Source organism: Oryctolagus cuniculus, chromosome 12 (genome assembly GCF_051225735.1).
Source record: "Oryctolagus cuniculus isolate XC-2025 breed Fujian yellow rabbit chromosome 12, ASM5122573v1, whole genome shotgun sequence".
Classification (NCBI taxonomy): domain Eukaryota; kingdom Metazoa; phylum Chordata; class Mammalia; order Lagomorpha; family Leporidae; genus Oryctolagus; species Oryctolagus cuniculus.
The window spans coordinates 52,433,731-52,449,189 of NC_142878.1; the positions used below are offsets into that span (position 1 = coordinate 52,433,731).

Below are 15,459 nucleotides of genomic sequence, written 5' to 3' on the forward strand. Positions count from 1 at the left end.
GTTGATGATGATAGCTGACAAGGATCAAAGCAGACAAAACATAAGGGAGAAACTGCTGGAAGGAGCCTGGCTGATGGGGTAGAAGCCCCTTGAGGAATCCACTCCTGAATGATTAAAGAGCGTCAGCCTGGCTGTAGAGTTTGAAGTTGAATACTGGCCAGGAAGCTGCCCTCCAACCTGCTGAAGAGGAAGGGAGAAGCGTTCAGTTTTTTTGGGACATCCGTACTCTCCTGCCGTTATTATGTGGAAATAGGAACCAGTCTGCTTATCCATTGGTTTCTTTCTTTCTTAGTAACATTACAGGACTTAGGCTGAATTAAAGTTCATGTGGCAGTGTAAATATCCATGGGTGTGAATATTAACTGTTCTCTTCACTTCAATTATAAAGCTTTCTGGTGGGGATGGCACTATGGTGCAGTGGGTAAAGCAGCCCCCTTCAGTGCCAGCATCCCATATGGCCGCTGGTTCGAGTCCCAGCTGCTCCATTTCTGAGCTCAGATCCAACTCCCTGCTAATGTGCCTGGGAAAGCAGCAGAAGATTGCCCAAATCCTTGGGCCCCTGTATCTAAGTGGGAGACCCCATTTCCAGCCGTTGTGACCATTTGGAGAATGGACCATCAGGTGGAAGATCTCTGTCTGCCTCTCTGTAACTCTGCCTTTCAAATAAATAAATAAATCTTAAAAAAAAAAAAAAGCTTCCTGAGGATATCGATTATCTCCCTTCTTTCTAGATCTGCAGCAAGGCTTTGATCACCACTGATAATACATTTGTTCATGCTGATAGTTTCCGATATAAACGCAGATAAAAAGTGAAAAGGAAGGTCGTTCACGTGTTGTTTTGGAATTTCCTTGCGTACCTAGCACGGTTCGGTTACTAAGAAATTGAAAATAAATACCTGGTTATGTGCGTGAAGACTTACAAACTGAAAGATGAGAGTCCCATCTAGAAGATCAGATTCATGTGAAATTAAAAGGGCAACTAAAGCCAGAAAGCAGCGCCCCTCCCCAACTAAAACGCTAAAAGTAGTTAATCGCACTCAAAATACAAAACCTCAAACCTTCTTATAAGAGTCTCTGCCAAATGAGCTGGGAAGGGTAGGCTTGAACTAGGCAAGCTGCAGCGGCCTTTCGGGACTGACACTCTGGAATATTACAGCCGGTTCGTGATGCCAGTTTAGGGAGGACAGCGCAAGATCTGATCGTGTGCTTCACGTACCATCTTCTGGTCTCCCTCCCTTCGCCAGCTCTTTTAAGGTAGTGACTGTTTCTGATTCACCTGTGGGCTGTACCACTTAGCACAACTTTGGGCACCAAAGGGACGCCCGGTAAACATCTGCTGAATGAATGAACAGCTTGGGGCTGAGTTCTACCGCAGGGTCAGACCCCGAGTTCCAGTTCAGAACCCTGTCGAGGTCAAGCTCCCTCCATACACTCCCCTCAGGCACTGCGTCTACACAGGTGCTTGAGCAGTCGTTGGCCGCGGTGGTTGTCATAGCAGAAAAACTGGCTTATTCTCATGATCTCTGTGATAGGCAAATTGTGTAACAGAATTAGAGCTGGTATCGAACCCTCGGAGCGCCAGGAATTGCGTCACTGTAGATCCAAGCAGTTAATCTGTGAGGATGCAGGAGGACCAAAGAGATCCGGAACCCTCATTTTAGCCACACTGTCCGCGGTAAAACCTTTCCCCCTCTTCCGTCCACAGACTTGTTGCTAGAGCAACTATGGGCGTTACCAATCGGACGGCGGAAATACGGCAAAAAAAAAAAAAAAAAAAAAAAGTACACGTCTCCAGCCCGTCGACGGAGCCATTGCGCACACGCAGTAACTTTTTCTGGTTGTAGTTCGCATTCTGTTGGCGCAATCTGCGCCTGCGCGGTAGTAGTTACGCCCCTTAGCCTGCCTCCACGCCTGCGCAAATCCATTCACCGGTGGGGGCGGAACTGGGCCACGGCGATGCGCATGCGCAAACAGGACATCCGTTGTGGTTGCTTCCGGGAATTGAGGAGCGCGGGCCCGAGTACCTGTGGTGTAGTCATGTCGGCGTCGGTAGTGTCGGTAATTTCGCGTTTCTTGGAAGAGTACTTGAGCTCTACGCCGCAGCGCCTGAAGTTGCTGGACGCCTATCTCCTGTACATACTTCTGACCGGGGCGCTGCAGTTCGGTTATTGTCTCCTCGTGGGGACCTTCCCCTTCAACTCTTTCCTGTCGGGCTTCATCTCTTGTGTGGGGAGCTTCATCCTGGCGGGTAATGATTCCGTTAGTAATCGTGATAGTAATGTGCAGCTTAGGTGCGCTGCTTTTGACCGCAGTACTCTGTTTTATTTCGGACCCCTATCCTAGGTGGAGGATTGGGGAGAGCCGGGATTGTCCGCTCGCTCTGAGGGGGGAAGGTGAGGCTCAGAAAGGGTGTCAGGTGTCTGGAACCAAACAGCTGGAATGAAGTATCTGAAGAAACCAGTTCACGCTGCTGGGCGTTGGGGATCCACCTCACTTTCCGTTGGTCCAGGAGACTTTAGCACAACTTTAAAGTTAGTAGAGTTTTACTTAATTATTTGAAAGGCAGAATAAGAGAGAGAGAGAGAGAGAGAGAGAGAGAGAGAGAGAGAGAGAGAGAGAGAATGAATATGAGAATCTTCCATCCACTGGTTCGCTCTCCAAATGGCTGCAATGGCCAAGGCTGGGCCAGGCTGAAGTCAGGAGTCAGGAGCCAGGTGCTTCTTCAATTGTCTCCCAAGTGCTTGGGCCATCTTCCACTGCTTTCCCAGGCACATCAGCAGGGAGCTGGATCAGAAGTGGAGCAGCCGGGTCTCCAACCAGCGCCGGCATCGGCTACGCCAGAACACTGGCCCCGAGGTAGACTTTTAAAAAGAAAAACCCAACTCTGAATCATCGCTGTCACCTTGGCCTAAACGTTAGTAACTTCGAGTGAAACATTTCAAGGAAAGTGCGTGGAATATATAGGTGCTTTGTTAAATCATAGTTTACTCAGTTTTGGCTTTTAGCTGCTTCTCCTTGTTTCTTGTGGCTAGAGATGCTATTTCACTATCCTGAACTCAAACTTTATTTATGGAATTCTACTTTAGCTTTATCTTTCCTTCTGATTCGCAACATTTGGTAACCATGTAGATGGCCACATTTAAAGGAGGCTTTCTGTGTATTTTTGCTGAAATCTCACCTTTCTTGCCCAAGAAGGTTCAGTGGATACCAACTACAGTTTGGCCTAGGGAAAGTTAGCCAGTCCAGTTTATAAGTGGCCTTCCGTGGGCCTTCCAGTCAGTGGTATTGCCATCTGCTTGACTTTGAAAACATGCCGATTTATGTTTGCAGCGTGATTATCAGTGAGTTCACCAGTTTGTTTTTTCTTTTAAGATTTTATTTTATTTATTTGAGAGATAGAGTTACAGACAGAGAGAGGGAGAGACAAAGAGAAAGGTCTTCCATCCACTGGTTTACTCCGCAAATGGCCACAACTGGGCCTGTCTGATGCCAGGAACCAGAGGCTTCTTCTGAGTCTCCCATGTGGGTGCAAGGACGCAAACACTTAGGCCATCTTCTACTGCTTTCCCAGGCCACAGCCGAGCAGCTGGGACACAAACCAATGTACATTTGGGATGCTGGTGCCACAGGTAGATTCTTAGCCTACTGTGCCTTAGCGCTGCCACATCAGTTGTATTTTGAGTTGATTACAAAGTATTATGGTAAATGTTCTGGGTAGTACATCAGGTATATGACTGTATTCCTTGTCTTCAAAGAATTTATAGTCTAGTTGTGGTACAGACAAAATATGGCATTAGAATTGCCTGGAGACTTCACTTATAGTTGGGGCCTCCTAAAAGTTATAGATCTAAAAATCTCTACATTGACATAGCCAGTTTAGATATACCAGAGGTACTTAGATTTTTCAATTTGATCATCATCATCTTTGAGTTTTGTCCTGGGTGATCAAGACCTAGTTCTCTGTGGCTGCATCCTGGCCTTCAAGATGTGTTCCATCATCTGGTAGACCAATACACTACCTTCTGTGCTCTGCGTGCCCACCCAGTATTATTCATGACTTACAATTTTATTAGCCAGCCTGGAGAGGGAACCTTGATGAGAGCCTCTGACTGGTTTTGTTTGATGCTTTTTGTCTTCAGATCTGGAAGAGTAGAAGAACATGGGATCTGACAGGTGGTTTTAAAAAAAGAAGCATTCTCTGCCCAGGTCACCTTGGCTTCAAAAAATCCTCTTGGGTTAAGAATGACTTCAGTGCTATATGGATGAGTGTGATTTGCTGAAGAGTAGGCATGGACTAGAGTTAATAGATTGTTAATGTAATGAATCCAGAGGTTTTTATTATTGTTATTATTATTACTTTATTTGAAAGAGAGAGGTAGAGACAGAGAGGTCTTCCATCCACTGGTCCACTCCCCAATTGGCCGCAACGGCCAGAGCTGCGCTGATCCGAAGCCAGAAGACTGGAGCTTCTCCCAGGTTCGTGGTGCAGGGGCCCAAGAACTAAGGCCATCATCTACTGCTTTCCCAGGCCATAGCAGAGAGTGGGATTGGAAGTGGAGCAGCTGGGACTAGGACTGGCGCCCATATGGGATGCTGGCGCTTCAGGCCAAGGTGTTAACCTACTCCGCCACAGTGCCGGCCCCAAGCCAGAGGTTATTGAGGGCTCGACATTTGCTTATGCCAAGGCCTATGTTTAGCATGTTGTGTCTAAAATTGAGTTGGCCGTCTCTTTCCTTCACTCCAGTGAGAACTGGATGGCTTAATATTGAAGAAAATACCTAGTGAGAGGGAATGTTCATGTGGGGCTGATGGAGGGGGTGGAATCTGTTAGATCTAACAGATTACAGGGCCAGAGAAACGAAAGTGGCTTCAGAAAAAAGAATTCATGTCAGTTCATTGTTGTTACCCAGGGGTATCATTTGCATTTTTTTTTAAGATTTATTTAATTTTTAATTTGAAAGGCAGAGTGACAGGGACAAAGAGAGGTCTTTTCCATCTGCTAGTTTACTTTTCAAATGGCTGCAACAGCCAGGTCTTGGCCAGGCCAAAGTGAAGAGTCAGGAACTCCATTCTGGTTTTCCTTGAGTGGCAGGGGCCTAAGTACTGGGACCATCTTCTACTGACTTCCACGGCATGTTAGCAGGGAGCTGGATCAGGAATGGAGCAGGGGCCGGCACTGTGACACAGCAGGTTAAAGCCCCAGCCTGCAGTGCCGGCATCTCATATGGGTACCGGTTTGAGTCTTGGCTGTTCCACTTCCAGTCCAGCTCTCTGCTATGGCTTGGGAAAGCAGTAGAGGATGGCCAAGTGCTTGGGCCCCTGCACCTGCATGGAAAACCTGGAAGAAGCTCCTGGCTCCTGGCTTTGGAGTAGCTCAGCTCAGCTTTGGGCATTGCGGTCATTTGGGGAGTGAACCAGCAGATGGAAGGACTCTCTGACTCTATTTCTCTCTCTAACTCTTTTTTTTTTTTTTTTTTTTTTTTTTGACAGGCAGAGTGGACAGTGAGAAAGACAGAGAGAAAGGTCTTCCTTTTGCTGTTGGTTCACCCAACGGCACTGCGGCCTGCGCACTGCGCTGATCTGAAGGCAGGAGCCAGGTGCTTCTCCTGGTCTCCCATGGGGTGCAGGGCCCAAGTTCTTGGGCCATCCTCCACTGTACTCCCGGGCCACAGCAGAGAGCTGGCCTGGAAGAGGGGCAACCGGGACAGAATCCGGCGCCCCGACCGGGACTAGAACCTGGTGTGCCGGCACCGCTAGGTGGAGGATTAGCCTATTGAGCCATGGCGCTGGCCTCTCTAACTCTTTCAAATAAATAAAATTAAAACAAAAAAAAAATGAAGCAGCTGGGAGGCTTGCTTTGTTTTGCTACAATGCTGGCTCCTAATTTGTATTTTTTTTTTTTTTTTGACATATTGACTTTACTAACTCCTACTTTCTCTGCCATTTGTTAACCCAGATAAAACTGGAGATTGGTTTTTGTGGGAAATTTGAAATTCACGTGCTTGGCCTTTTTCTGGCAAAGGAAGCTTTATACCTATTTATGGTGCTGACATTTCTGTGGTATGTTCCTGCTGGAAGAGAATGGAGGAGGCCAGTTTGGGGGAGAAAGGATACTGTAGGGCATTATGTTGGAGGATTAGGTGGTGTTTAATGTTAGAGCTTTGAGTGCCAGGTCAAGGAAGTTGGGATGTAGGTAATAGGAAGAATCTGAGTTTATTATCAATTTTGAATAAAGGAGTAACTTAAAATTGGTGTTAGCATATAGGATGGATTGGAGAAGAAAGTTCCTTTATTTCTTTTTTGGCTATGTTCTTCCACTTCCTTTGCATCTGATAATTTTTCCTATCCTCTTTGGAAATTGATCTGCATATTTTAAACCAGTTTAAAATATTGCATCCCTTGGCGCTAGCATTGTGGTGCAGTGGTTAAGCCCTGGCCTGAAGTGCCAGCATCCCATATGGGTGCCGGATCAAGACCCGGCTGCTCTGCTTCCGATCCAGCTCTCTGCTATGGCCTGGGAAAGCAGTAAAAGATGGCCCAAGTCCTTGGGTCCCTGTACCCACATGGGAAGACCTGGAGGAAGCTCCTGGCTCCTATCTTAGGATCGGCGCAGCTCTGGCTGTTGCAGCCAATTGAGGAGTGAACCTGCGGATGGAAGACCTCTCTCTCTCTCTGTCTCTCCTCTCTCTGTGTAACTCTGACTTTCAAATAAAATGAATAAATCTTTAAAAAAAATTAAAATGCAGGGCCAGTTCTGTGGCTCACTTGGCTAATCCTCCACCTGTGGCACCAGCATCCCATATGGGCGCCAGGTTCTAGTCCCGGTTGCTCCTCTTCCAGTCCAGATCTCTGCTGTGGCTCAGGAGGGCAGTGGAGGATGGCCCAAGTGATTGGGCCCTGCACCCGCATGGGAGACCAGGAGGAAGTACCTGGTTCCTGGCTTTGTATTGGTGCAGCGCTGGCCGTGGTGGTGACTTGGGGAGTGAACCAATGGAAGAAAGACCTTTCTGTCTCTCTCACTAACTCTACCTGTCAAATTAAAAAAAAAAAATGCTGCATCCCTTTTATTTATTTATTTTTTTGACAGGCAGAGTTAGACAGTGAGAGAGAGAGAGAGAAAGGTCTTCCTTCTGTTGGCTCACCCCCCAAATGGCCGCTATGGCCGGCGTGCTGCGCCGATCTGAAGCCAGGAACCAGGTGCTTCCTCCTGGTCTCCCATGCAGATGCAGGGCCCAAACACTTGGGCCATCCTCCACTGTACTCCCAGGCCACGGAAGAGAGCTGGACTGGAAGAGGAGCAACCGGGACAGAATCCGGCGCCCCGACTGGGACTAGAACCGAGTGTGCCGGCGCCACAGGTGGAGGATTAGCCAAGTGACCTGCGGCGCTGGCCAAAATGCTGCATCCCTTTAAAAAGGCTGCTCTTGGTCCTGGTGGTATGAAAATGGGAGACGTAGCCACATTTATTATGTTACCGTGACAACATTACTGAGTCTGAATGTAAAGAGTTTTTTTAGCTCACACTTCTGGAGGTTCAAGGGCATGGCACCAGCCTCTGGTGCAGGCCTTGTGGTGGACAGCATTACAGTGGTGGGAGCTAGTGTAACCTGAAGCCAGAGAGGCTAGGCAGTGGTCAGACTTGTTTGATAACAACCCTCCTATGAGAACTAACTCAGGGTCCCTCAAGAATTACTTTATCCTGGGGCTAGTACTGTGGCGTAGTGGGCTAAATCTCCACCTGCACTGCCGGCATCCCATGCAGGCACTTGGGTTTGTGTCCTGGCCCTTCCTCTTCTGATCCAGCTCTCTGCTAATGCACCTGGGAAGCAGTGGAAGATGGCCCAAATGCTTGGGCCCTTGCACCCACATGGGAGACCTTGAAGAAGCTCTTGGCTCCTGGCTTTGGATCTGCCCAGCTGTGTCCACTGTGGCCAGTTGAGGAGTGAGCCAGTAGATGGAAGACCTTTCTCTCTCTATCCCTCTGTGTAACTACCTCAAATAAAATAATAATAATAAAAAGAATTTACCCTGTTGGAGGGCATGGCCCCAGTGACCTGAGAAAATCCCATTAGGTCTCACCTCTTAAAGTTCTCACCACCTCCTGGTACCACCATCCTAGGGACCAAGCTTCCAACACCTGCACTCTTGGAGACAAACCACATCCAAAACATAATACCATGGTTTCTAGAAGGAACCAAAAGTGTAAAATTGCCATTGCGAGATCTTTGTTTTGGATTAGCAAAGTTTAGTATAGTAGGCTTTAAAAGACCTCAGAGGCAGAATAATTTTCTTCTTCCAGACAAATTTCCGATATCCTCAGCTGCTGTTTACGTTATGTTTGGCTATCCCTAGAGGAGGACATCTGTCTTTTTAGTGTAGCATTCCATTGTTGGCAGCCCTTCTGGTTTCCTTTTCTACCTAACTGAAATCTCTGCTCATTTGAAATGGGAAACAGTAATACTATTCTTAAAATAGCCTTTGGTCTTGAAACCAGTTTTTTAAGTCATTTTACAACTTCTCTTGTATCATCTATGTGAAAAAATTCTGACTTTGAAAATTTAAAAAAAATTTTTTCATTTATTTGAAAGACAAAGAGACTGACAGATACATAGATGGAGATAAATCTTATACCCACTGGTTCATTCCCCAAATGCCTACAACAGCTAGGACTGGGCCAGGCCAAAGCTGGGAGCTTGGAACTCACTCCGGATCTCATGTGGTGGCAGAGACCCAAGCACTTGGGCCATCATTTACTGCCTTCCAGGGTACATATTAGCAGGAAGCTGAATCAGGAGTGGAGTCAGAACTTAAACCCAGGCAGTTTAATCTGGGGTGCAGGCGCCTAACCTGACGTCTTAACTGCTGTGTCACATGCCTGCTTCAGTTTCTACTTTTTAAGTTTTGTTCTGTAGATTACAAATCTAACAGCAGTTTGAATTTGAAAGAGAAAAATCTGAGTAGTTTTCTAACTCACGGGAGCAATTGGGCTGTGTGGACTGGTATGCAGCATCTCCTTTGGAATTATCCATCAATTTTGTGCATCCTAAATCCTAATAGTAACTCCAGCTATGGCTTTCTAAAAGAGTAGAAGTTCGCCTGATAGTCCTGTTTCTAAATAACTTTCATATCCATTGTTACCTCTTTTTCTTTTTTTTTTTGACAGAGTGGACAGTGAGAGAGAGAGACAGAGAGAAAGGTCTTCCATTGCCGTTGGTTCACCCTCCAATGGCCACCGCGGCCGGCGCACTGCACCGGCACACTGCGCTGATCCGATGGCAGGAGCCAGGTACTTATCCTGGTCTCCCATGGGGTGCAGGGCCCAAGCACTTGGGCCATCCTCCACTGCCCTCCTGGGCCACAGCAGAGAGCTGGCCTGGAAGAGGGGCAACCGGGACAGAATCCGGCACCCCGACCGGGACTAGAACCTGGTGTGCCGGCGCCGCTAGGCGGAGGATTAGCCTAGTGAGCCGTGGCGCCGGCCTCCCATTGTTACCTCTTAATCCTCTTGGGCTTCAATATCTCTTGTCTAGACTACTGTAATCATCCTTGCTATCTCTGGTGCCTTTGCTTTTAGTTTGTCTTTCCCTGTTTGCAAATCTAATTGGGTTATTCCCCACATAAAATTTGTGGTTCCTAAAGTTAAATTCTTTTTGTGGCAAACAAGTTCTTGCATGATCTGACCTCATCTCTGTCTCCATCTACATCTCTTGCCTCTGCCTTCCCTACTTTTTTGCTCCAGTGTAATTGAGCTACTTCCTGAACACATCCCCTAAACATTGTGATGTTTGAAGCTGTTTACCTTTGCTTGGGTGACTTTAAAATTCCTTCACTTTAAAAAAAAAAAAACAACTTTTATTTATTATTTATTTAGAAGGCAGAATGACAGAGAGAGAGAGAGAGACAGAGGTGGAGGTGGATGAGCTCTCTGTCTCCTAGTTCACGCTCCTAAAGACCACCACTGCTGGGGCTAGGCCAGGCCAAAGCTGGGAACTTAGAACTCCATCCACATCTCCCACATGGCTGGCAAGGATCCAAGTACTTGGGCTGTCTCCCTGTGCTTTCCCAGGCATATTAGTTGGGAGCTAGATAAGAAGCAGAGCAGTGGGACTGGCATTGTGGTGTAGCAGGTAAAGCTGCTGCTTGTGATTCCAGCATCCCATATGGGTGCCAATTTGTGTCCCAGCGGCTCCACTTCTGATCCAGCTGCCTGGAAAAGGCAGAGGATGGTCCAAGTGCTTAGGCTCCTGTTATCTATGTGGAGACCTGGAAGAAGCTCCTGGCTTTGGCCTGGGGCAGCCCTGGCTGTTGTGGCCAGCTGGGGAGTGAACCAGTAGATAGACGGTATCTCTCTCTCTTTTCTGTCTCTCTCTCGCTCTGTCTTCCCCCACCCCCCTTTCTCTCTGACTTTCAAATAAACTAAGAAAAAAAAAAGGCGAAGCAGTGGGGCTCTAAACCAGCACTCCGGTATGGGATGTTGTCCCACACGATGACTTCATCTGCTGTGCCACAATGCAGGCCCCATTCCTTCACTCCCTAGATCTCAGCACTAGTGCTACTTTTTCGGGAACCCTTCCCTGGCTCTCCCAGCAGATTTAACTCTTTCTCCTATGCTTCTGTTTTGCCATGTGTGTGTATGTGAGAGAGAGCGAGAGAGAGAGAGAGAGTGAGCATGTGCAAGCCCAGTTTTGTACTGTATTGTATTTTCTTTCATGAGTCTCTGGTAGGTGAGCCCTTGCAGGTAAGAGCTGACTTTGACCTTTCATTTCATATGGTAAACTGGGAGCATGCATATAGTAATTTAAGGAATGCTGAGCAAAAATGTGCCACCTCCTTTGCTGAGGTGCTAGGGATTTACCTGTGAAGCACATAGACACCATCCCTGCTGTCACAGGGTTTATAATCTGGTGGGAGATACAGACAAGTAAACGTGGGTATTGTGCTAATGGAGGATTATTGGTAAGAACAGGAACAGAATGGACATCTAACGCTGCCTAGTGGTCCTGCAGTATGCTTCCCTAACAGGTTTCACTTTCCCAAAATGTTTCATAATATCGCTTTTCTGTATTTCCTTTGTTCTCAGTTGATGATTTTTATTTATATATTTATTTTTACTAAAAAATAGACAGGAACCCTTCCTCTTGCTACCAGTGAATCATAGCAACCCACCTGCTTCTGTGCTCACACTCTGACTTACCCCACCATGGTCATGCTATGTCTCTTCTGTTGAAGGCCTGTTCCTTTACTTGTGCAGGTGATCCAGTCTTGTTGGATCTCAAGGACTCAGCTTTTGTAGTGTTAGCCCTCCATTCTGCATCATTAGTTTCTCTTTACTGAATCATTTCCATCATACAAATATGTTCTAAAGATACTCAACAAAAATTCCATTTGACCCCCCAGATATATTTCCAGCTACTCTCCTGTTTCTTCTCCATCGTCACAAAAATTCTTGAAAGAATTGTTGCTGTTTCTCTTTTCTTGCGTCCGTTCTTTCCCTGACCTATTCTTTGTGGTGTTCTGTCCTGACTTCACTGACGCTGCTCTGACTGTATTTGCCATACCTGCTGGTGGTCTGCTCCACCTTGCCTGACTGCTCAGCAGCCTTCATTTTCACGCGGTTTGCTTCTCGTCAGATACTTTGATCCAAAAGCTTTTATGACACCATCCTGCGTATTCCTCTCACCTCAGTGGTTTTTCCTTCCTACATTTTGTGACACTAAACTGGCTTGAGGGCGTGGTTCAAGATCCCTTCACTTTATTTCTTTGCTTAGCTGTGTCTTCACTTCCATTTGTACTAGCATTCTCTGCAGCTCTTTGACTCCTTAGTAACTCTTTTTTTTTTTTTTTTTTTGACAGGCAGAGTGGACAGTGAGAGAGACAGAGAGAAAGGTCTTCCTTTTGCCGTTGGTTTACCCTCCAATGGCCACCGCGGCCGGTGTGCTGCGGCCGGCGCACCACACCGCGGCCGGCGCACCGCGCTAATCCGATGGCAGGAGCCAGGTGCTTCTCCTGGTTTCCCATGGGGTGCAGGGTCCAGGCACTTGGGCCATCCTCCACTGCACTCCTGGGCCACAGCAGAGAACTGGCCTGGAAGAGGGGCAACCGGGACAGAATCCAGCGCCCCGACCGGGACTAGAACCCGGTGTGCCGGCGCCGCAAGGGGGATAATTAGCCTAGTGAGCAGCGGTGCCGGCCAGTAACTCATCTTTTTCTTTAACTCTACAAACCATTCTTCATGTTGCAGTTCTAGCAGCCTTTAAAAGTGCATATTTTTACTCATCTGCTCAAACTCTTGAAATATTGTTTCATAGCACTTAGAACCAAGTGCAGACTCTTCTCTGAGTCTTACAGAGCCTTACAGAATTTGGCCTTTGTCTACTTCCCCTTGATCATTATAGGCTGAGTGGTCTGACCTTGGTCTTTCTAGAACATTTCAAGATCATTCTTACTATCTAGAACACTCTATCCCCAGATCTTTCTATAGCTGCTTCATGACATTTCAAGTATTGGTCTTAAGTAGTGTCTTTCTAAGGAGGCTTTCTGTGATCATTAAATAAAAAATAGCTTCCCAGTAACTCTTTTTTAATCCTATCTTATTTTCTTCATAGCACTCATCACTACCTGATACTTCCTTGTTTATTTGTTTATGTGTTATATTTCTCTCCAGAGGTTTGTAAGTTTCTTGGGATCCAGCCTCCTTGTCTTGTTCTGTGCCATTCTTACGGCATCTGAATGAAGCATGGTACATAGCAGATGTTCAATAAATATTTTGCTCAAGGAATGAAAATATAAGGAGATAGAGTCAGAATTGCTGAACAGACTGCTTCAGGAGGCTGTAGATTTCCATCTTTAGACATGCTCAAGAAGATCCTGAAGGACCAGTGGTGGAGAAGCTTTTTTTTTTTTTTTTTTTTTTTTGACAGGCAGAGTTAGACAGTGAGAGAGACAGAGAGAAAGGTCTTCCTTTTTCTGTTGGTTCATCCCCCAAATGGCCACTATGGCCAGCCTGTTGAGGCCAGTGCGCTGCGCCCATTCGAAGCCAGGAGCCAGGTGCTTCCTCCTGATCTCCCATGTGGGTGCAGGGCCCAGGGGCCTGAGCTGTCCTCCACTGCCTTCCTGGGCCACAGCAGAACTGGCCTGGAAGAGGAGCAACCGGGACAGAATCCGGCGCCCCAACTGGGACTAGAACCTGGTGTGCCGGCGCCGCTAGGCGGAGGATTAGATTAGTGAGCTGTGGTGCCGGCTGCTTTTTTTTTTTTTTTTTTTTAATTTATTAGAAGGTAGAGTGTCAATGAAAGAGGGAGGGAGGAGGAGGGGAAGAGAGAAATCAGAAATCACACACACACACAAAACAGAGAGAGAGATATAGAGATCTTGCCATCTGCTGATTCACTTATTCCCTAAATGCCCACAACTGGGCCTGGGCCAGGTGGAAGCCAGGAGCTAGGAACTCAGTCAGGGTCTCCCAGGTGGGTGGCAGGAACCCAAGTACTCGGGTCATCCTCTGCTGCCTCCTAGGTGTGTTATTAGGAAGCTGGATCAGAAGGATGATGTAAACAGCACTCTGATACTGGTGTGAGTATCTCAAGCAGGGCCTTAACCCTTGTGCCCACTCACCCCTAGCACGAGCTTTAGAGCAGGTGTTTACCTTTTTTGTTCCTTGGTGCATATGAGGGATAGGATACTCTTATTAGTGATGAAGACTCTGGAAGTCTTGTCGTTCTCCTGGGGATGGTGTAACCAGATTCTGTAAGTGATGACTATACTTTGGAAAATGTCCCAGGTGATTCACACATTCTCATCTTACATACCCACCGTTTGCCATCTCTTGGTCCTGTTAATCGTGTTAATCATCAAATGTTGTTGGTGTTTATAACCCTGGAGGCCTTTTCTATCTTTGTGGCCTCTGATTATTTTTTTTTTTTAATGCAAATTCTGGTACAAGAAGTCTGAGGTGGGATCTTGAACTCTGCATTTCTCTTTAACAAGATTTGTTCATTTATTTGAAAGAAAGAAAGAGAGCGACTGAGCGAGAGAGCTTCTGTCCACTGGTTTACTCCTCAAATGGCTGCAAGGACCAAGGCTGGGCCAAGACAAAGCCAGGAGCCAGGAGGTTCTTCCAGGTCTCACATGTGGAAAGTGGAGGCCCAAGCATTTGAGCCATCCTCCACTGACTTCCCAGGCACATTTGCAGGGAGCTAGATGGGAAGCAGAGCAGGCAGGACCTGAATTGGTACTTCCATATGGGTGCTAGTGTTCTAGGTAGCAGCTTAACTTACTACACCACAATACCGGCTCCAAGGTCTCTGTTTCTTAACATTGTCATACAAATAACTTGGCTTACAATGATCATAATCATGATAACAGCACTTCATTACTGTGTTCATTTTTTTTTTTTAAGATTTATTTATTTACTTGAAAAAGTTACACAGAGAGAGGAGAGGCAGAGAGAGAGAGAGGTCTTCCATCGGCTGGTTCACTCCCCAGTAGGCTCACAGAGCTGCACCAATCTGAAGCCAGGAGCCAGGAGCTTCTTCCGGGTCTTCCACGTGGGTGTAGGGGACCAAGGACTTGGACTGTGTTCTACTGGTTTTTCAGGCCATAGCAGAGAGCTGGATCAGAAATGGAGCAGCTGAGGGGCCAGTGCGTGGCTCACTTGGTTAATCCTCTGCCTGTGGCGCTGGCATCCCATATGGGCACCGGTTCTAGTTGCGGCTGCTCCTCTTCCAGTCCAGCTCTCTGCTGTAGCCTGGGAGGGCAGTGGAGGATGGCCCAAGCGCTTGGGCCCCTGCATCCGCATGGGAGACCAGGGAGAAGCACCTGGTTCCTGGCTTCATATTGGCGCAGCGCTGGCCGTGGTGGCCATTTGGGGAGTGAACCAATGGAAGGAAGACCTTTCTCTCTGTCTCTCTCTCACACTGTCTATGACTCTACCTGTCAAATTAAAAAAAAAAAAGAAAAAAAGAAGTGGAGCAGCTGGGACTCAAACTCGTGCCCATAAGCGATGTGGGCACTGTAGGCAGCGGCTCTGCCTGCTACTCCACAGTGCTGGCCCCTGTATTAACCTTTGCAGAGTTTTTCTTTTGTCCCCTCATATTACTCCCAGTGCTCTCCCATATCCTCTACCCCATAACCACTGCTAATGATTTGGTATCTTTTTCTTCAGATTTTTTTCTAGATTCTACCTTAAAAAATGACCAAATAATTAACATATTTTAAAAATATGTTACATGTAAATAACATTTTTGAAAGAAACATGGGAGGTCTTCAAAAAGTTCATGGAAAATGGAATTAAAAGCACACATTTTGCATGAGTTTTGTTTTAGTACCCTCATATGGAATGAAATAATTGTTTTGATTTTTTTTTCACTGCATATCTTGATAACTTTGCTGCCAGTGAATAGAGAATTCATCTTATTTTGAACAACTGCATGGGATTTCACTGTGGGTCTGTAGTGTAAT

The 15,459-nt window shown here is 46.8% G+C and overlaps 1 protein-coding gene across 2 annotated transcripts in view; it reads left to right on the forward strand.

The window, feature by feature from the left end:
- Positions 1–1,996: 1,996 nt before the first annotated feature.
- The window catches only part of DAD1 (defender against cell death 1), a 28,928-nt gene continuing 15,465 nt past the window's right edge, over positions 1,997–15,459 (forward strand). For both annotated transcript variants that reach the window (XM_002718058.6, XM_089309946.1), the window contains exon 1: positions 1,997–2,248. In XM_002718058.6, coding sequence (XP_002718104.5) covers positions 2,038–2,248 — 211 coding nt within the window. In that variant the 5' untranslated portion in view covers positions 1,997–2,037. The remainder of the gene's footprint in view (positions 2,249–15,459) is intronic.